The following is a 21,944-nucleotide window of genomic DNA, read 5'->3' as shown; positions in this document are numbered from 1 at the left end:
ATGCTTGGGTCAGCCTTGACTTTGAAGGGAGGAATTTCATGAAACTTTTCATAATCTTCAGACATGTCTATCTTGCCCTCCACTCCCACAATGTCCCTTTTTCCTGAAAGAACTATGTGGCGCTTTGGCTCATCGTATGATGTATTCGCTTCCTTATCTTTTCTTTTTCTCGGTCTGGTAGACATGTCCTTCACATAGATAACCTGTGCCACATCATTGGCTAGGACAAACGGTTCGGCAGTGTACCCAAGATTGTTTAGATCCACTGTTGTCATTCCGTACTGTGGGTCTACCTGTACCCCGCCTCCTGACAGATTGACCCATTTGCACTTAAACAAAGGGACCTTAAAATCATGTCCGTAGTCAAGTTCCCATATGTCCATTATGTAACCATAATATGTGTCCTTTCCCCTCTCGGTTGCTGCATCAAAGCGGACACCGCTGTTTTGGTTGGTGCTCTTTTTATCTTGGGCGATCGTGTAAAATGTATTCCCATTTATCTCGTATCCTTTGGAAGTCAATACAGTCGAAGATGGTACCCTGGACAACGAGTACAACTCATCACAAACAGTGGTGTCACCTCTGAGACATGTTTCCAACCAACTACTGAAAGTCCTGATGTGTTCACATGTAATCCAGTCGTCACACTGCTCCGGGTGTTTGGAGCGCAGACTGTTCTTGTGTTCATCGACATACGGGGTCACCAAGGTAGAGTTCTGTAGAACTGTGTAGTGTGCTTGAGACCAAGAATATCCGTCCCTGCATATTATTGAGTCCCCCCTCCAAGCGTGCCTTTTGCAGTCAGTCTCCCCTCATACTGCGATTTAGGGAGACCTATCTTCTTAAGGCCAGGAATGAAGTCAACACAAAACCCAATGACATCCTCTGTTTGATGGCCCATGGAGATGCTTCCTTCTGGCCTAGCGCGGTTACGGACATATTTCTTTAGGACTCCCATGAACCTCTCAAAGGGGAACATACTGTGTAGAAATATGGGCCCCAGAATGACAATCTCGTCGACTAGATGAACTAGGACGTGCGTCATGATATTGAAGAAGGATGGTGGGAACACCAGCTCGAAACTGACAAGACATTGCGCCACATCACTCCTTAGCCTTGGTATGATTTCTGGATCGATCACCTTCTAAGAGATTGCATTGAGGAATGCACATAGCTTCACAATGGCTAATCGGACGTTTTCCGGTAGAAGCCCCCTCAATGCAACCGGAAGCAGTTGCGTCATAATCACGTGGCAGTCATGAGACTTTAGGTTCTGGAACTTTTTCTCTGGCATATTTATTATTCCCTTTATATTCAACGAGAAGCCAGTCGGGACCTTCATACTAAGCAGGCATTCAAAGAAGATTTCTTTCTCTTCTTTCGTAAGAGCGTAGCTGGCAGGACCTTCATACTGCTTCGGAGGCATGCCGTCTTTTTCGTGCAAACGTTGCAGGTCCTCCCGTGCCTCAGGTGTATCTTTTGTCTTCCCATACACGCCCAAGAAGCCTAGCAGGTTCACGCAAAGGTTCTTCGTCACGTGCATCACGTCGATTGAAGAGCGGACCTCTAGCTCTTTCCAGTAGGGTAGGTCCCAAAATATAGATTTCTTCTTCCACATGGGTGCGTGTCCCTCAGCGTCATTCGGAACAGCTAGTCCGCCGGGACCCTTTCCAAAGATTACGTGTAAATCATTGACCATAGCAAGTACGTGATCACCGGTACGCATGGCGGGCTTCTTCCGGTGATCTGCCTCGCCTTTGAAATGCTGGCCTTTCTTTCGACATTGATGGTTGGTCGGAAGAAATTGACGATGGCCCAGGTACACATTCTTCCTGCTTTTGTCCAGGTATATACTTTCAGTGTCATCTAAACAGTGCGTGCATGCGTGGTATCCCTTGTTTGTTTGTCCTGAAAGGTTACTGAGAGCGGGACAATCGTTGATGGTTACAAACAGCAACGCGTGCAGGTTAAATTCCTCCTGTTTGTGCTCATCCCACGTACGTACACCGTTTCCATTCCACAGCTGTAAAAGTTCTTCAACTAATGGCCTTAGGTACACATCAATGTCGTTGCCGGGTTGCTTAGGGCCTTGGATGAGAACTGGCATCATAATGAACTTCCGCTTCATGCGCATCCAAGGAGGAAGGTTATACATACATAGAGTCACGGGCCAGGTGCTGTGATTGCTGCTCTGCTCCCCGAAAGGATTAATGCCATCCGTGCTTAAACCAAACCATACGTTCCTTGGGTCAGCTGCAAACTCAGCCCAGTACTTTCTCTCGATTTTTCTCCACTGCGACCCGTCAGCGGGTGCTCTCAACTTCCTGTCTTTCTTACGGTCCTCACTGTGCCATCGCATCAACTTGGCATGCTCTTCGTTTCTGAACAGACGTTTCAACCGTGGTATTATAGGAGCATACCACATCACCTTCGCAGGAACCCTCTTCCTGGGGGGCTCGCCGTCAACATCACCAGGGTCATCTCGTCTGATCTTATACCGCAATGCACCGCATACCGGGCATGCGTTCAGATCCTTGTACGCACCGCAGTAGAGGATGCAGTCATTAGGGCATGCATGTATCTTCTGCACCTCCAATCCTAGAGGGCATACGACCTTCTTTGTTGCGTATGTACTGTCGGGCAATTCGTTATCCTTTGGAAGCTTCTTCTTCAATATTTTCAATAGCTTCTCAAATCCTTTGTTAGGCACAGCATTCTCTGCCTTCCACTGCAGCAATTCCAGTACGGTACCGAGCTTTGTGTTGCCATCTTCGCAATTGGGGTACAACCCTTTTTTGTGATCCTCTAACATGCGATCGAACTTCAGCTTCTCCTTTTGACTTTCGCATTGCGTCCTTGCATCAACAATGACCCGGGGGAGATCATCATCATCGGGCACTGGTTCCTCTTGATCTTCAGCAGCTTCCCCCCTTGCAGCATCATTGGGCACATCGTCTGGTTCCTCTTGATCTTCAGCAGCTTCCCCCGTTGCAGCATCACCGTATTCAGGGGGCACATAGTTGTCATCGTCCTCTTCTTCTTCACCGTCTTCCATCATAACCCCTATTTCTTCGTGCCTCGTCCAAACATTATAGTGTGGCATGAAACCCTTGTAAAGCGGGTGGGTGTGAAGGATTTTCCGGTCAGAGTAAGACTTCGTATTCCCACATATAGGGCATGGACAACACATAAAACCATTCTGCTTGTTTGCCTCAGCCACTTCGAGAAAATCATGCACGCCCTTAATGTACTCGGAGGTGTGTCTGTCACCGTACATCCATTGTCGGTTCATCTGCGTGCATTATATATAATTAAGTGTGTCAAAAACCATTACAGAACATCATGAATAGATAATTAAGTGACCAAATTAATAGAAGTTCATCATCACATTAAAACCAAAGTACATATTCTCATCTAACAACATATATATAGCTCTCCAGAGCATCTAATTAATTAAACCATACATTGAAACTATGTAAAACATTTCAATGCAAAAACAAATGCGATCATAATCGCAACCAAGGTAACAATTGATCCAACGGCATAATGATACCAAGCCTCGGTATGAATGGCATATTTTCTAATCTTTCTAATCTTCAAGCGCATTGCATCCATCTTTATCTTGTGATCATCGATGACATCCGCAACATGCAACTCCAATATCATCTTCTCCTCCTCAATTTTTTTTATTTTTTCCTTCAAGTAATTGTTTTCTTCTTCAACTAAATTTAACCTCTCGACAATAGGGTCGGTTAGAATTTCTGGTTCAACCACCTCCTAGATAAATAAAATCTATGTCACGTTGGTCGGCATATTTGTCATAAACAATAAATGAACCAAATAGTTATAAAAAGATAATATATACCACATCCGAATCATAGACAGGACGAGGGCCGACGAGGGCGGATACCAAAACCATCGCACTATGTAATAAGAAGGAATAATAAAAGTAACAAAATTAGACAAGTATCTATCTAAAGTAAGAATTTTTTTTTCTTTCAGAAAGAAGATAAGAACAAGAGGCTCACCACGGTGGTGCTGGAGACGAGATCGGCGCGGGCGATCGACGGCGGTGAAGACGGGGACGGGACGTGACGGACCGCTAAACCTAGACAAATCTCGGGTAAAATGGAGCTCGGAGGTCGAGTTTCGAGAGGAGAAAGATTAACTAGTGTGGCTCAGACATTTCATCGAACACCTCATGTGCATAGGAGGTGAGCTAGAGCACCCAAATGCCCTCCCCTCGCCGGCCAGAAAAAACAGAGCACTGTGGAGTGCTCTGCTGTGGCGATGGGGTATATATAGGCAACTCATTGGTCCCGGTTCATGGCACCAACCGGGACTAAAGGCCTTTGGTCCCGGTTGGTGCCACGAACCGGGACCAATGCCCCCCTTTAGTCCCGGTTGGTGGCACCAACCGAGACCAAAGGCCTTGTGCTGCCCCGCGTCAAAAGTTTAGTCCCACCTCGCTAGTTGAGAGAGCTCGAGAGTGGTTTATAAGCGCTGCTGCGCCCACCCTCTCGAGCTCCTCTCAACTGCAGGCTTTCGGGCCTAACCGTTCTCTTTGCCTGTGGGGCCTACTGGGCCTTCTGCGGGCCTGAATCCTGGCCCATGCATGGGTTTCAAGTCGTATTCAGGCCGTGGTGGCCTAGTAGGTGGCATAATTTTTTCCCTGTTTTTTGTTTTCTCTTTTGCTTTATTTATTTTGTTTTGTTTTTACTTACAACAAAAAACTTATTTATTTTATTCCATTTTGTTTCTAATTACTTATGTATTTTACTTTATTTATTTTATTATTATTTATTTTACTGCTGCTATTTTTATTTATTTTACTGCTGCTATTTTTATTTATTTTATTAAGGTTTATTTATTTTATTTACTATAGTTGATTTTATTTTATTTTATTAAGGTTTATTTATTTTTATTTATTTTATTTACTATAAAAAATGAACATAGATGCGCCTATAGAGAAAATTCAACCTAAATTCATAATAAATTTCTATAAAATTCAAAGAAATTTACTGTGAATTTAGGTCAAATTCCCTGTATAAGGGCATCTATTTTCACTTTGAGAGGAGCTCAACAAGGCAGAGAGGCACGGGCTTATAAACCGGTGTGAGCGCCCTTCGATTGGCGAGGTGGGACTAAACTCTGACCGCTACTAGGACCAACCCTTTAGTCCCGGTTTGTGGTATGAACCGGGACTAAAGGGTGAGCCTCTGGTCCCGGTTCAAGCCACCAACCGGGACCAATGGTGGTGGGCCAGGAGCGAGGCCCATTGGTCCCGGTTTGTCCCACCAACCGGGACCAAAGGGGCCGGACGAACCGGGACCAATGCCCCCACGAGGCCCGGCAGGCCCCTGGCCGCACGAACCGGGACCAATGCTCACATTAGTCCCGGTTCGTGACTAAACCGGGACTAATGTGAATATTGCCCTGTGACCAAAGCCCAGTTTTCTACTAGTGTTAGCATCATTTGTTGACACTAATATTCGGGTTTTTATCCTCAATGAATTTTCTGATCGGACAGAGTGGACCTTGAAGCATGACTACGACCTTATGCCCGTGAGAGCGTTTCGCCAGCAAGTTCATGGACCATGGATCTTAGAAGACATTAACTTTCACTTCTTTCCTCCAGAAGAGATCAACGAGAAACCAGTAATTCAAGAGAATTTTGAATGGGACTCCGACAATGAGGACTTTGCTGACATCTCAGACGCGGTTGAAGCGTGTCCTGATGGATATATTGACATTGAGATACTTGGATTTCACCCATACAAAGAGATTCTATTTTTGAGTAGATCAGAGATTTGTAAACAAAATGCCATGGCATTCGCCTATCATTTGAATAGCTTCAAGGTTGAAAGCTTAGGGAGCATATACCCAACAGATTATGACAGTTTCAACTCTGGCCTAGCTAATGAAACTCAGGAGACCGAATCTTTTCCATACACACCATGCTGTTGGATCGAACACATCCCAGAAACGGTGAATTAATCTAAAAAGTCATCTCAAACGTGATTAAATATGGGCGACTCGGGAGGCGACGAAACCCTAGCCGCCAGCCCTCCCTCCCCTCCTCCTTCCCCCCTCGCCGCCGCCTGAGGAGGCCTCCGGCGATCTCCGCGTGGCCACCAAGGACGGCGGCGGCGAGGATCTGGCTGCTCCCGCGCGGAGGGCTTCGGCACCGAGGCGGCGGCCTCGGGTGGTGAGGCGGCGTCGTCTTCTACAGCGAGCGGCGTCGCAGGTGTTGCCCCTGTGTCTCCTCGGCCGCGTGGGCGGCGAGGGACGGCGGGAGCTGTCGCCGGGCGTAGCGGGTGGTCGTCCTCTTGGCTCGCGTCCGGATCTGAAGGTGGACTCCCTCCCCCCTGCAGCGCTGCTGCACGCCGGATCTGGTCGTCGGAGGCCTCAGGTCGAGGGTGTCGGTGATGGTGGACTGCCAGGAGTCGCGAACCTGGACCGGGAGAAATCCTTGGCTGGTTCTCTGGCCACGGCGGCGGCGACACCGGTCGGTGCCGTTCCCCTCCACGGAGGTGTCGTCGAGGTTCGGTTCCTCTCCCTTCCGCCTCTTTCCCGGGAGAAATCCCTTGTCTTGCTTAGACTGGACGGCAACGGCGCGGTGCGTCGCCTCCTTCTTGAAGGTGCCGTCTTGGGCAAGGTGGGAGCGTGCAGTGGGGCATCGTGGTGGCTGCGTCTTCGGCGAGGGAGATGGAACATGGTGCTTTGTTTCTGAATTAGTGCAGCTCGGCATTCCTTGTTTTGTTCAGTTGCAGGTCAGCTTCTGCTTGACTGGCGTCATTGCCTTGGGCAGGGAGGGGATAGGGGTCCTCACTAGCAACTGCTCGACGCAATGACACGAACATGGCTGATTTCTGTGGGCCTGAGCTAATTCCAATTGTGGTGCTCCATCTCTTTTTGCTGTATGTTTGTTCAGTGACAGCTCCTTTGTGCAGTTTTTCCTCTTCGTGCTTGTATCAGTGAGCCTCGGTGTGGATATCCTCGGTTTCCTTCGTGCAGCGACAGGTCGGGCCGAGTAGCCCCCTTGGTGGCCGGAACCGTGTCCGTTCTTTGCTCTAGGGTGAGCAATTCCATCTTCCGGCGGTCCGGCGCCTTTCGAGCCAAGGCGAGGGGCAGGGGTCCCCTCCGGATTTGGAGAACTGCGACATGTTTTCGGTGTCCACCGTCCTGGGTTGATGAGGGCGCGGTCCTTTGTCGTTGGGCACTGGCGCCGTTTCATGTTCCTCTCTGTTCGCTCTTCTGGGTCAAGTGCACTTGGAGGACTCCGTCGACTACAAGCTAGAGCTTATTTAGGATTTTGTGTAGGGCTTGTAGTCTTTGGTGCTTGTAAGCTGCTGGGCAACACTCTGTATCCGCTGTAGCTTTTCCTTTCTGTTCCGTGTTGGTTGTATTGGTGGCCTTGTGTAATCCCTGGCCGGTTGATGGCTTCGTTAATTCAAAGCCGGGCTCCTCTGGAGCCTTCGTTCCAAAAAAACGTGATTAAATATACATTATTACTATGCTTTTCTTTGGATTGTTTTCCCGATTGGAATCACACATGTGTCTCTGAATCTCAATCATCTAGCTTTTCTTGCTTTCTCTCTAGACTGGCAGGGGGTGCAAAAAGGAAAATTACAAAGATAGGCGCCCAAGGCGAGAGCCAAATACTAGAAGATAGATATTTTTTTGCCTGATAGATCCCATGTAGTCCTGTGAGCAGGATGGTTTGCATGGAGATGCATGTACAACTTTACCTGCCTCTACATCTGCATTTTGAGTTGCAGGTTCATCCGTTCATGTAGCCATTCTAGATCTCACAAACATATGGAACACAGTAGCAGAAGGTTCTAGCTATGAGCAACATCATTCAAGAGCTGACGAACATAAAAATATTGCTCAATATATACCATCGGAAAGATCAAGGAGTTAGAGATCCCACAAAAAAAAGATCAAGGAGTTAGAGAATATCAACCAAAACATGTCCGACAAATATATAATAGAACAGAGAACCCCTCCACAGCCGATAAACTATCTGATGATTCAGGCAAAATTACACCGATACTAGTTCAGCGGAACATATGAAGAATACTAAGCTAGATTCGGACCTCAGCGCTTCCTCTTATTCGTCTTCCACTTATCCAGGGCGTACTGGATGCCTTCTTTTATGGTTGCTCGCCGGTCCGCCTTGTAGTTCCACAACTCAGGTACACCATAGATTTCTCCACCTTGGTCTTCGGCAAAAGGCTTGTACTCGTCGATTTCATCCAGCGCCTTTGTTACCAAAGTGTAGATTTCTTCGCCATGCTTTTCTTTTAGTTCCCGGAGCTTCTCATTGTCCTTGGAGATCATTTCCTGAACCAAAGCTCACGCACCATTAGAGAAGATGACACAGTTGTCCAAATGGAATGCTTACAGCAGTGATAAGACACAATTTTTTGAACCAAAAAATGTTATCAACGTTATAATGAACTTAAGATACACATGTTTCATTAGTTCTTGTGTCACTATAGTATTAGAAAAAAAAATGAAGTTTCCATATTGTGGGAGTATTCTGCATGACAAATAGAAAAACGCAGTGATATTTAGTTCTTGGACCTTCTCATCACCCTGAGAAATAATTTCCTACACCAGAGTTGACTCATATGACTGCATGCGCGCAGATTGGAATTCTTTTACTAAAGGTGGTTTAGGTTTACCATCAAATTGAAAACTAAACACTCTATCATTATAGTTAAAAAGGAAAATGTTTTTAGAGAGCAATGGTATTGGGTCACGATTTCAGAGACAGAGATCTTTGCACAACGCTGCCAGCTTTAATCATAGCTATCAAATGGAAACTTCCGACGAGGGCCATGGAGAAGTATTAATTAGTCCTTTCTAAATAAATAAAAATGTAATAATGTTTATCTTATCTCACTGTACAATCTGGATCAGAAAAATCAATAAAAGGCACTAACTCCTTACGCCCCGTAAATTCTTGTTTGACTCTTATCGGACAACCTTAACTCCAAACCTTTCTCTTTACATCCCTTAACTCTAAAAAATGGTGTTAGTCGCCCCCAAGACCTAGATCATGGTTGATTCATGTGCATCTACAGTTCTACACTAATCAAGTTTATGTTGGATGCATGGCATATTATCATTTTTTGGAATGATTTTTTAAAGGTTCTCTGTTGGTAGAATCACCAACTTTCATGATGTTTCTCAATTTACAAAAAAAAACATCAATAGGTGCAAACCCACCCTAGTGGGTTCAATAAAAAAAACATGAGTTCTTGTCATTTGTGCACATAATATAAATAATCACACATTTTGATCAAGTATTATGGATTAACATCTCATAGTTCTACAATCTTGAAAATTTGATTTTCTTTTAAAGGACCAAAATACAAAACCACTTTCCAAAACAGGAATAGGGTTCATTCTGAAAGGTTTTAAATACTTTAGGATATAATGTAGGTGGCTCCATAGATCATGGTTTAAGTCAAGAAAGCACAATAGTTCGAGTTTTAAATTTATTGATGTAGTATTCACATATTAAAACTGAATAACTTTATTTCTGTTAATGGTTGAACTGAAAGGTGTTAGACAGAACACCGAGAAATTTAGGGATTTTTTTAATATCCAGGGAAATTGACAACAATGAAATGTTCGCAACAACTAGAAGTCCACCAAGAAATTGAAAACTCAAGATTAAAAGTTATGTTTGAGAAAAGGAAGTGGGTACCGTGTTTTTTCCATGAACCGTGGCAGCCCAATTTTCAATCTGAGCCTCCCACTCTGAATAAAGAACGGTAGCTGCAAATTCTGCATCGTCTTCTGGTAACTGTTTTTTGCCAGCATTTAAAAACGCATTTTCATCAAGTTTTCCTATTCTTTAGATGCCTATATTTCCTCGACCCTTTGTAAGATCCAGGAAGCCCTGCCATACATTGGACAAACAAGAATGAGAATGGTCTTCAGAAGTTACACAAAAGGGACAGGTCATCATCGACAACATGACATAACCTAGTACTGGACAAGTACTCGTTAACTGAGGTAACTCACATCTATTAGCTTCTTCCTAGCAGGTCGCAACTCATTGGTGTGTGCTGTTTGCTTGGCAATAAGGATCTTCTGAAGTGATTCCATATCTTCCTTACTCTCATACTTCTCTTTTAGAGTCTCACGAAGTTCATTTATTCTCTTCTTCTTCGAAATTTCCTCACCTGGCATAATCTCCATTACTTCCAATTCACCCTCTAGCTGTTTGAGTTCTATCTCGAGAGCCTGCTTGTCAAGCATTAGCTTTCGTAACTCAAGATCCTTATTTAGAGTGAATTTTGTCTCCCTCTGCATTTTACCCACAATAAACTAATAAGCTTGTATAGATTATTATATTGTCGGAGATTGCGAGAAACAATATACCGAGACTCAAACCTGATGCTCTTCCTCAAGCTTCAGCAAAATTTCAGTGGCCCTCACTTGCTCCATCATAGCATTCTTTGTTTGAAACAAATTGACGTCAGTTATGTGTACAGTACAGTACACTAAATGGTAATTACCTAACAACACTGCATTTTTGTCACTAGCACCATGGTTTCCCCACAAGCTTCTTTTTTCTAGAATGTGTGGCTAAATGCATGTCTTTTGTATTATAAGATAGCAGTAAGAAAAATTATATTGCCAAACATGCTGCAGCACACTATTTGATAACGGAACAATAATCTATGGTAACTAAAATGTACAACAACTGTGCTACAGATAAACATATATAATGTTGTCATGCAGAAGAATAATGGAAACAAACATTCATCCTCCAGAAAAGGAAACAAACTTCACATTCAAGAGAGAAACTCAATAAACAAGAAACAAGATGTCACACACCTCTTCCTTCTCTAGCGCAGCTAGTTCTTGTAACTGTATTTGGTGAATTTCTGGTATAAATGAAATAAGTGTTAACAAACCATAAGATCCAAGTATGTCATGACAGAATTGCACATGTGCCGATAATTAAAGAGTACAAATAAAATAGACAAAGATTGACACAGACCTTCAGTTTGAGACTGGAGGAGCTTCTTCAAATCCTCATCGGCCTTACCAATCAACTGAGTCGTTCGATTGATCTCGTGTTCAAGCTCTTGCACATCCCTGTCCATTGCCTCAACCCGTTTGTCTAGACTTTCTTCAAGTTTGCCAGTTTTACGCTCTTCTTCATTCTTAAGATCAGCAATGGTTTTTAGATCAGTGTAGTTACGCAACCAGTAACCAATAGGAGTGTACGATCTGTAATCATCTGCTCTTGCAATCCAGCCAAACATCTCTGGCCCATGGTACTGCTGCCCCTTCCCATGCTTTTTGCCACATCCTTGTGCCTCAAAGTGATATTCAAAGTCCATTGCATTTTTGAAACCAATCCAGTCTTTTGTGAACTCCACAATGGCACTCCTGGTATGGCCGTTGCGTTTGTCCCACAAAGGAATAACCTTTCGTGCGCAAAATTGCGACAGCTGATCCCTCAAGTGGTTTCCTTGTTCTCCGACACGGCGCCCGTTCTTCCATTCGGTTGGCACGTTAACAAGAACACCCTTCCATGGCCAAGCAAACTGCTCATCGTCTTTGCGATGACGAGGTTGAGCATGCTCCATAGCCATTTGTGGAGACTGTGGCTCGGACCCACTAATTTTGCGGTCTCCTTCTGAAATAGTGTCCAACATCGAAAAGATGGGACATGAATTATGTACAAATAACGTAAGACTTTCAGAATTCAAAACTATGTTGGCCAGCATTATGGAGTACGATTCAAGAATAAATAAAATTAACTCCTACAGAAAAACAGAGGATAGACCCATAAAACCAACAGAACATGAAAAGACCTCAGCATATCTTCAGTGCATATGGCAATCTCATGCATTAATCGCAGGGTCCTAATAAAACATAAAACTAGCATTCTTCGGAAGATGTATGCAAAGGAGAACACGATCTATCAACAAACATACATATCAGCACGAGCATCTGATTCACATCAGCTGCAAAGAAAGCTTATACGTTTAGGCGTCGAATTTTGTCGACCTGCACGCACTGAAGATATGCTTAGGAAGGGGTAGATTTGAATTAGGTGTTGAACCATGGAATGAGGGAAAAATTCCGGTAGATTTTCGTGGTTTGCACATTAAGATTTTGTGACAGATGAGAGCCGACATATTTGCTTTGGAACCAGCAGAGCAAATGCAGAGGACTCTGACTCTGAATGCATTTTGACAACAAATTCGTCCTTGTTTCATCTTTATACGTGTTTCTACTTCTATTCCCTTCATATATCATTCACGATTCTGGATGCAAATGATGTAGCAGGGCACCCTTTATCTCTGGCGCAGAAAACCCCCATTTCTAGGCAATTGTAAAAGATCTCTTTCAGACAATTGCAGTAAAAAGCATAGAGAAACAGAGGAACGAACTGATGCATCGGATCAAATGACGATGGATTATTCAAAAAGAAATTGATGGGGTTTGGCCCTGGTTCAAATGCCCCAATCTGGTAGTTAACCGAACTAGAAAGCCTCCCGGTTTCAAGTTTGAACTGAGCGATGAGCGATACAGTTACCTGTTCCTGCAGCGGCCGCCGACGAGGATGTTGATCGGGCCGAATCACCGCCGCCGGCTCCTCCGCCGCCCTAATTAGCAGCAGGCCGTCGCCGCCCCCAACAAGAAAGTGTGCTCCCTTTTTCAAGCCGGCGGAGGAGAAGAAATTAAGTGGACGCACGGACTTCCAATCAGTAACCGAAGCACTTAACGCTGCTCTGAGTAGGAGACGCTCTCGATGAGAACGCAAGTCTCTTGGGAAAATGCAGCTTGCTTTTTCCATTCACACTGTGTCCTCGTATTTTACTTTTTGGATCTTTAATTTATCGATTACTTTTTTTTGCGAGAATTAATTTAATCGATTACTATACAGTATATTACAGAAATTATAATAATTCACACAGAACAATATTTTATTCTGCCATCAATTTCTTTTTATTTCGACGTCGATTTTTTTTACCAATAATGTATCATTTATATCTTAAGAAAGTTATCTCTCAGCCAAAAAATAAGAAAAAAACTAACGCCCACACGTATGGCATTTTGCACATCGCCCACATGTCTTTTTACCACTCATTTTGCCACATGTAAACAGATGACATTAGGAGGAATCTTTTCGGTTTTCGGCTTAAATTTTTTTTATCTCCTACTTAAAAGATCGAATTAAAAATCCGTTTCATCATTAAATCCGTCTCGACGAGATCTTCAAAACTAGACCCCATGTTGATATGTTTCGACGAAAAATCTTTTTGCCCAAAAGTTGCCATGATGTTTACACTGTAGTTGCCATAGTGCTTAAACTAAAGTTGCCATGTGGCAATTTCAGGTTGTAGAGCATGACAATTTTAGTATTTTGATGATGGCAACTCCAGTACTTAGACCATGAAATTTTTTTTATGAACCATGGCAATTTTAAGTACATGTATTATCGCAATTTTAGTTTATGGTTCATGGCAAGTCTAGTTTCTTAATTTCTCGTTTTATAAATGATAAAAATTACTTTTAAATATAGAAGAAAATAGCTGAAACATATCACGTCAACTTCAGTGTAAACACCATGGCAATTCATGTGCAATAGACATGGCAACTTTTAAACAAAAAAATCATCGAAATATATTGATATGAGATCTAGTTTCGAAGATCTCGTCGCGAGGGATTTAATGGTAAAAACGGATCTTCAATCAGATTTTTCATTTAAGAGATAAAATATTTAACAAAACTGGAAATCCAAAAGGATTCCAACATGCATGCATGCGGTAACGTGGCGCAGTTTGTGTGTTATATGGCGGGTTTCGCTCTCACCACACGTGTGGACGTTAGCATTGTCCAAAAACAAAACCAAACCAAAAACGGTGGCGCCAAGCCTAAGGGCAACTCCAACGCGCCGATCCAAACGGACGCACATTTTATCCTTTTTTGTTTGTTTGGGTCACCCGCTCGTCATCCGCCCCCTTTTGCGTTCGGGTCAGCGCGTTGGGCCGACTTTTGTGCCTTTTTTGACCCAAACGGACACGCGCGGACGAAATGTGTCAGCGCGTTGGAGTTGCTCTAACCGCATCCTCGTGAAACTTTACCGCCACTGCAGAACTGCACCCCACCTCCGAGCCGACCAATCCCAGCCACCGACTGTGGCTGGTCAACCGAGCGTCGTTGCCACCCTACTGGCCTATCACGCCCTTTGGCTATGTACGGCGTGACCGTTGCGACCCTAGCCGAGCTCGGCGTGCCGCAACCCCGTCCCTTTGATTTTGGCCGTGCCCCGGCCATCACCATTGTCACGCCGACTGGTGACTTGCAAGTGCACAAGGTTATTGTAGCACTTTCGTGATAACTGAAGTGTCAAACTCGCAGGGAGCAAATAGGAAGGAATTACAAATTACCCGGCAACTCCGCTATCACTCACGTAGTTATGTACGCACCCAAGCGGCAGTTTGAAAATAGCCTACTTATTAAGTTAACAGTAACACAAATAAAATGGTAGCATTTATCTAAACTACAAACAAGAAATAGAAAACAGAAAATTAAAGGAACTAAACTAAGAGAAACGGTGCTTGAACCACAAACAAGAAATAGAATACAGAAAATTAAAGGAACTAAACTAAGAGAAACGGTGCTTGAGTAGTAAACATACTAGAGGAAATTAGAGTCATCACTATAAGTATGACGCTGACAACACATGATAGACATGGCTCTTTAATTGTATCACTAAGCCACTTGTATATGATCTCGTGTGGGTGGAGCCAAAAAAGTATGCATCCCCACTCCAGTTATCATCCATACTCATGCCGCCACCATGCTTCCTCGCTCTGGTTATCACAACTCGTAGTTTAGGTTAGGTCTTTTTAGTCCTTGCACGTGCGGCGCTCGGGCGGATGATGGCGCTTCTTCGAGTTTGTCTTCTGGACTCCAATCGTCTTAGAGTTCGTCCAGCTAGATGTACTCGATAACGGAGCTCTGGCGTAGATTTCTACCGTCTCCTTGCGGTCGCGATGTTAGGCTTTCCCGGCGTGCGTGTGCGACGGTGAGTTTGATGTCAGCTGCTTTAATTAGACCTATTCCTTCACTTCCCAACTGCCATCGACAAGGTCGAGCTGGCTTGAAAACGTTGATAACAGCACGTAGGCGGGTCGTTCTGGCGGCGGTCGTCGGTGGTCGGTGGTTTAGAGACCTCGATGTAATGCTCTGTACTTCTGATGAACTTGTATAATAGCTATGGATCCTTATAAAAAATGTACTTCACTTCATATATTTGTGATTCTTTTTAGTTCTGCAATGTAGAGGCGGAAGGTATCCTCCCATCTGCATCCGTTCGAAACACCCTCATTATATGCATGAAAATTAAAAAAAATGATTTTTTCCATCTGTCATCAAAATAACCCATGAAGTAAATTACCCATCCTGCCACCCGTAAATGAAAAAAAAACTCTTTGTTAATTGTTTCCCTGAATTTTTCCGTCTGTGATGAAATTGCCTCTAAAGTTGAAGTAAACTATCCACCCGTCACCCGTAAAAGTGAAAAAAGATAACAAGCGTTCCTTTGAATTATTCATATATCATAGGGCCTGGCCTTTCACTTTTTCATCCATCGTAAGGCTGACCTTCTCCTTTTCTTCTCATACACGCATCGAGGATATACTTAGAAAAATAAACACATAAAGGATCAAGTGTAGTTAAACCTGGTATGATGCACAAATATAAACGCACGTGTCTTCAGTGGCGGAGCCAGGAAAAGTCAATGAGGGAGGCCAAGTGTAGTTAAGCCTGGTATGGAAGGGTCGGTGCATCAAAATTCATCATTTTAGCAGCAATTCATCACCTCTCCGCCACTGTGTGTCTTACATCCTCATGCGCGCCGGCTGATGCACAAATATTCAAATACGCGGAGTGTGAATATTTAAAACTTGATTTGAGGACCACAATTTTGTTATCCCATAGCAACTTACGGGGCCTTTTGCTAGTGGAAGGCCAAAATATATTTTATCTCAATTATTCTCAATCCAGCTTGTGCGTAGGATCCTAAGACTATATTTCAAACCCTTGGTTATAGCTAACGCACAATCTTCATCGGCCTCATCATCTCGTTGTCTTCATGATCCAAAATCTGCATATCAAATGAAACGAACAAGTTCATAAAGACTGTTTGACAAAGCTTGATGAATTGAGCAATGGTTTTCTGCTTGATGCTTACATGGCAATGGTAGACGTAGCCGGGGCCAGCGGTGACGTCGAAGGGGAAGCGCCCGCTCTTCCCAGACGCCGTCGCCGACGACTCCTCCAGCGGCTTGAACCGCACGAGCAGCGTGGCCACCGTGCTGGGCCGGACCTTGAACACGTTCTTCCAACCACGCTCCTGCCGCGGCACCACGTGCCTCCGCCCTCCGGCGAGGTGCCTCCGCATCCCGCACGCGAGGGCGTCGTTCCGGCCGCCGGCCCCGCCACTCGCGCCCCCCCTCATGCAGTCCCTGAACTCGTCAACGCGCCGGAGCGACCTCTGCTTCAGCACGGCGAAGACCGCTAGGTGCACGTGCAGCGGGTGGTTGTCGTCGGTGAGGTTGATCACCTCCCACAGCTCCGACGTGCCCTCCCGCGGCGTCTCCGTCACCGGGTCCGTGTACGCCGCCCCGTTCAGGTACAGGTGCGTCGGCTCGTCCGTGCCGTTCTTGGTGTACTCGTACATGGCGATGTGCCTGGTCACCACCGCCTCCCGCGTGTCCGGCTTTGGGTACCGCGGCATCAACGTCGCCGGCACGGTCGACGGGTCATGCTCCAGTTTACTCCCGACCACGAACTTCATCACCGCCACCGTGTCCGCCTTCTCACCCGGGTCACCGGGGTACGGTGCCGGCGCGTCGGACCGCAGGGTCACCGCGTCGTGCTTGGAGCCCGCAAAATCGACGACGACGTCCGCGATCTCCGACGGCGCCAGCAGGAACCCCTCCGTGGGCACCGGCCGGGCGAGGTACACAGAGTCGGAGCCGACGTGCACGAAGCGGAGGCCGCCGGAGAGCGAGAGGCGGAAGAAGCGCGCGTTGCTGGCGTTGAGGATGCGGAAGCGGTACCGGCGACGCCGCACACGCAGGAAGGGCCACGCCTTGCCGTTGGCGATGACGACGGTGCCGAAGTACTCGGGCTGCCACTGCGGGTGCACGTCGGGGTTGTTGCCCGTGGCGTTCATGAAGAGCGCGCCGTCGCTCCTGAAGTCGCGGTCGAACAGTACGAGGTTCCGGTCGAACTCCGCGCCGGAGGGGAGGCCGAGGGGCGCCTCGGCAGCCGGGTCGGCGACGCGGTACGCGCCGAGGAGGCCGGCGAGGATGTTGACGCGTGTGAGGCCCATGGCGTGGTCGTGGTACCATAGGTTACCGGGAAGCTGCTGGTTTGGGTACTCATACGCCGGCGAGGAGAAGTGAGGCCCCGTGGTGGCGAAGCCGGACGTGAACCAGGCCATGGAGTGGCCGTCGGAGGTTGATTGCTGCACGCCGCCGTGGAGGTGGGCGACGGTGGGGATGCCAGCGGCGTTGCCGACCCGCGCTGCCGCGAGTGATCGGTCCCACGGCAGGATGTGGTGAGGCGGGAGGTGGTTGGTCCAGGTGACGCGCGTGGGCACCCCCTTCATGGCCACGATGGTCGGCCCCGGCACGGTGGCCGTCTCCCTGCTCGCGCCGTAGGCGAACACTCGGGTCGCCGGTAGGTCGCGGTGGAATTTCTGCCCAAAAACAGAAAAATAAAACGCAATTCAGACACATTCTTACCTCATTCCAAAATCCAAAAAATAAAAAACTAGTACTGTTCAAGTTCAAAATCCTCGAGACAATTTCGACAAAAGTTTGAGTTGGTTGTTTCCGCCATCTTGTTATTTCCGGCAATTCTTTTGGATTTCAAATATATCAAAACTAACTCAATTTTAACGAATTTAAGCTAATTTGGATTCTTTTGAAACTTGTTTGAATCTAGCCCGCAATTGCGAGGTTACAAATACTTCAACACAACTGATTTATTTTGGTATTCTACTGAACACGCAAAATTCGCAAGAGATTGGTCCATTTTTTGCTGAATTTACTGGGGAAATGACGCGTTCCAAGCATGGCGCATCCATAGGTGAAAGTTGGGCCAGGGATGGGTTGAAAGCGGACAGAAAACGGACAAAAGTCTGTTTGCTCCCGCGGACAGACCCATTTCTCGGGGTCGCCCGGCATCCCAACTGCCAGTCACCGACGTCGTGGACCACGCCTATGTCGCCCGGCTTTCCCCCGCCAAGGCATGACGGCCAAGAAGGCAATTACATTTGTATTGGTGGCGAGCCATTGTTCATCGACGAGCTCACCCAAAGAGCGGAAGCACAAAAGAGGAGGAAGAGCATTCGCACGGGTTCATATACACAAGATGAGGACAAGTTGATTTGCCAATGTTGGATGGAGATTAGCCAAGATCCGAAGACCGGCGCGCAACAAAAGGACCTTGTTTTTTGGACGAGGGTTCATAAAATATTCCATGAAAGGAAGATGTTTGAGCCCTACCAAATTACAAGCAACCGTGGCATCACCTCGATTCAAAAGAGATGGTTGTTCATCCAATAAGAGTGTAACAAGTATTGCGCCGCATTCGAGAGCGTTGAAGCACGGCCCGTGAGTGGTCTCGGCGTTGGGGACATGGTATGCTATCCTTATCCTAGTCCTTTCCTTGCTATGGCCATGAGACTTCGGCCTTGTATATGTTTGCATGTTCAATTGTTGTTGATCATGTGTTGTAAGCATTTCAATCTTTGGAAGCATTCAATGCCCAGCACAATGACAAGCCATTCACTCTCACGCATTGTTGGGTGATCATCAACAATTGCCCCAAGTTCAAGGATCAATACCGTGAACTTCAAAGGAAGAGAGGCAAGAAGACGACCAAGTTCGCCGGAGGTGGAGATGGCGAGGCGTTGAAGAGGCCGAGGGGCAAGACCAACTCCAAGGTGGACGACATACGTGATGCCTCATCCATGGCCTTGCATGAGACTTTGCATGGCTTGATGTCTCAAAAGGATATTAGGGACGAGAAGAAGCGGCAAAGCAAGGACGAGCAAATGAAGCAATACCTAGAGCTTCAAAGGAAGAAGCTTGAGATGGAGGAGGCGGCCAAGAGGATGAAGATCGACATGGAGGAGGCGGCCCGGCAAAGGCAGCTCGACATCGAGGCCGCCAATGTCTCGGCCAGGCAGCGACAGATCGACATCGAGGCCACCAATGCCGCAACCAAAGCAAAGGAGGTGGCCCTTGCGATCATGAGCGTGGACTTGACCAAGATGATTGAGAAGACAAGGAGCTGGTTCGAGGCCAGGCAGAAGGAGATGTTCGACGCCGACGGCCCGAACTAGGTCGTCCCATCGGCCGTGGCCGTTCTTTTTGGAGGCTGGCATGGGTGCCGCCCGCCGGCTGGCTATGTGCCGGCGAGAAACACATTCATTTTGGAGGCTGACTGTGTTGCTAGCCGCTGGCTGTGTTGCCGGCGAACAAACTATTCATTTTGGAGGCTGGCTATGTTGCTGGCCGCTGGCTGTATTGCCGGCGAGGACGTGAACTAGGGCCGCTGGCATTTGAAACGTTGCTTTCTTTTTAAAATATGGAGGCGGACAAGATGGAGCCAAAGGATGCGGCCATGCGCTGAGCGCATGACCACGGCATCCCAGGGCAGGTCCGGACACGACCTCATCGCCCTACCCAAAGGGACAAAATCCGGCCAAACCAGACGTCCGTTTAAAGTCGCACCGTGGAGTTGGCCTAAAGTTGGCTGGCAAAATGAAGATGCACATGAAGCTGAAGCTGAATGGATCCCCTGCTGGCCAAGAAAGCTCTGAATTATTGTCTGCCATTTGCTTCCAAAGTGATAAGGGCGTGGGCCATCTCCAGCCAGGTACCACAACCATTTCCCAAGGCGACCGACTGACTCCCATCACACCCGTGAACGTGAACGCAATCCAACAGAGAGATTGGTCTCGCAACTGACAAAGATAGAGATATAGATTGGAATGGAAAGAATTGGCCGACAATTAATTGTGTGTGGTGATTCACTGAATTGAAAGTAGCATAGAATTGACAGTTTGGCCTTTGTCTTTCACAGCATGAATGGAAGAGAGGTCCCCTCGAATTCCATTGACAGCGCCGAGTGCTATTGCTTTCTCTTTCTCTTTGATGCAAACATGTACTACTACTGATGGTGGTGGTAGTGGATTAATATCTTGTGATCACCAGATAAGCTTAACAACAAAACCAGTGTGTTTTTCTGGTAGAGAGCCGAGAAAAGATATGGTTTTGTTCCTTTGTTATTCTGGCAATGGCATCTCTGAAATTAGTGGGCGGGGTTGTTGCTAGTGGGATGTTTTCCAGGGAATTCAGAGTTCAAGATGATTAGGCGCATAAACTTCAGATTAAAAAAATGCAAGTCTTATTTAATTTAGTTTTAAAGAAAACTTATCTAAGTAAAGCATTAGACTCTGCATCAAGGACAGGTAAGGTAAGAAGGAACGGAAAGATAACAAGCCAACACTGAACAATTGAACAGTGGCTTCAACCAACACACGGCGTCACCACGCGCGCGCCGGCGTCACGCGCAACAGAATCCAACGAGCGCCGCCCAGCGCAGATGAAAACAGAGAGGGAGGCAGAGAAGGAAAATGCAAGATTGCACACGTACGTACCCACATGGTGTCGTACATGCCGACGGCGAGCTCGCCGGCGACGAGCCTGCCGCCCTCGGCCACGCCGTACCCGCGCAGCACCGGCATGTCCGGCAGCTCGTCCACGAACTTCTCCAGCCTCCCGGCGTCCAGCAGGGGGACGCCCCGCTTCCCCTCCTCGCCCTCGCCGTCGGCCAGCGCCGCCGCGAGCAGCAGCAAGCACGCGCCAAGAAACCTCCCCTTCACCATTGCCGCGACGCGGACGAGAGCGCCGCTTTGGCCCCCTTGGATTTCTCCGGCGGGAGAGAGAGAGAGAGAAAGGGGGGTTCCACTGAGGCTGTTGACAGCTCGGCCTTGTGTTTGTCCGCTGGGTTTTGGCTTGGTTCTCTCTGCTTTAAAGACTTCGGAGAGAGGGAAGGGAAAGAGACGGTTTGGAAAGAATATCTTTGGCCTCCGGAGGCGAATTTATTGGTGTGGAATTTGTACTTTCCTTTCTTTGCAGAACTAGAATGACGTGGCCTTCTGGTCTCCCTTGGAAATGATCATGATTTTTATAGGTTGCTTGTTTTGAAGCATGGAAAAAGTAGTACTAGTTTGGACTGATTCCGTTTGCGTTCTCTTTCTTTGGTATCGGTTGTGTGCATCAAAATAATATAGAGGGCGGGGGTATGCCTCATTTTCTAAAAGAAAAAAGGAAACTACTAACCCCTCCGATTCTAAACAAGTGTCGCAGTTTTGAACTATCCCGGTTCAAAACCGGAAATAAATCTTCAAATACATGGCAAGCATCAACTTCTTTAAAAAAAATTCAGATAGGAAGGCTAAGAATTACCGGGGCGTTACAAAGGAAGGGATTCATGCTGAGAAACTGCAAATTACTGCTACCCAGCTGTCAGAACTGTATCCAAATTCCTAAACGGGTTCATACAATTTCAGCGCGTCAAAATGCCTCTAAAATACCCAGCTAAGAAATACAAGTTGCAAGCATCAAATATGTTTAAATTGCCATCCAAAACATGATATATTCATCGTGAGAATTGTCAAGTGCTTTCCGTGTCAAGATGAAAGAAGAAACAAATGCACCATGTGAACAGTAAAAGCGAAAAAATAGTACAAAGTTTAAAACTCTAATGTTTGTGGCAACAAACATTGTTGAATGTTCTACATATGTGCAATTTTTCCTAAGGCCGCGTTTGGTTCACAGGGATTTGAAAGAGGTTTGGCAGGGATT

At 46.4% G+C, this 21,944-nt stretch overlaps 2 protein-coding genes across 2 annotated transcripts; both read right to left on the bottom strand.

Moving 5' to 3' along the window:
• Positions 1-7,913: 7,913 nt before the first annotated feature.
• On the bottom strand, positions 7,914-12,756 carry LOC123073738 (factor of DNA methylation 4). The gene is made up of 7 exons (XM_044496785.1): positions 12,581-12,756; positions 11,030-11,674; positions 10,864-10,913; positions 10,417-10,479; positions 10,045-10,329; positions 9,725-9,919; positions 7,914-8,349 (listed from the first exon to the last, which is right to left on the bottom strand). The coding sequence occupies exons 2-6, from the start codon at positions 11,628-11,630 to the stop codon at positions 9,875-9,877; spliced, it is 1,044 nt and encodes a 347-aa protein (XP_044352720.1). The 5' UTR covers positions 11,631-11,674; positions 12,581-12,756; the 3' UTR covers positions 7,914-8,349; positions 9,725-9,874.
• Positions 12,757-15,934: 3,178 nt separating this feature from the next.
• LOC123076872 (multicopper oxidase LPR1 homolog 2) lies at positions 15,935-21,117 on the bottom strand. The gene is made up of 3 exons (XM_044499019.1): positions 20,735-21,117; positions 16,247-17,761; positions 15,935-16,159 (listed from the first exon to the last, which is right to left on the bottom strand). The coding sequence occupies exons 1-3, from the start codon at positions 20,960-20,962 to the stop codon at positions 16,106-16,108; spliced, it is 1,797 nt and encodes a 598-aa protein (XP_044354954.1). The 5' UTR covers positions 20,963-21,117; the 3' UTR covers positions 15,935-16,105.
• Positions 21,118-21,944: the final 827 nt, after the last annotated feature.

Source organism: Triticum aestivum, chromosome 3D (assembly GCF_018294505.1).
Source record: "Triticum aestivum cultivar Chinese Spring chromosome 3D, IWGSC CS RefSeq v2.1, whole genome shotgun sequence".
Taxonomy (NCBI): Eukaryota; Viridiplantae; Streptophyta; class Magnoliopsida; order Poales; family Poaceae; genus Triticum; species Triticum aestivum.
The sequence above is the reverse complement of the archived record's forward strand: the minus strand, read 5'-3'. Positions and strand labels throughout refer to the sequence as shown.

Bases quoted from the DNA above. Each gene is read 5' to 3' on its own strand.
- LOC123076872 (XM_044499019.1), bottom strand. From the start codon at position 20,962: ATGGTGAAGGGGAGGTTTCTTGGCGCGTGCTTGCTGCTGCTCGCGGCG. The intron at 17,762-20,734 runs GTACGTACGTGT...GTTTTTGGGCAG, and splicing joins GCATGTACGACACCATGTGG to AAATTCCACCGCGACCTACC. The intron at 16,160-16,246 runs GTAAGCATCAAG...TTTGATATGCAG, and splicing joins GCTACGTCTACCATTGCCAT to ATTTTGGATCATGAAGACAA.
- LOC123073738 (XM_044496785.1), bottom strand. From the start codon at position 11,630: ATGGCTATGGAGCATGCTCAACCTCGTCATCGCAAAGACGATGAGCAG. The intron at 10,914-11,029 runs GTCTGTGTCAAT...CATTTATACCAG, and splicing joins CCTCCAGTCTCAAACTGAAG to AAATTCACCAAATACAGTTA. The intron at 9,920-10,044 runs GTGAGTTACCTC...AATGTATGGCAG, and splicing joins CTAGGAAGAAGCTAATAGAT to GGCTTCCTGGATCTTACAAA.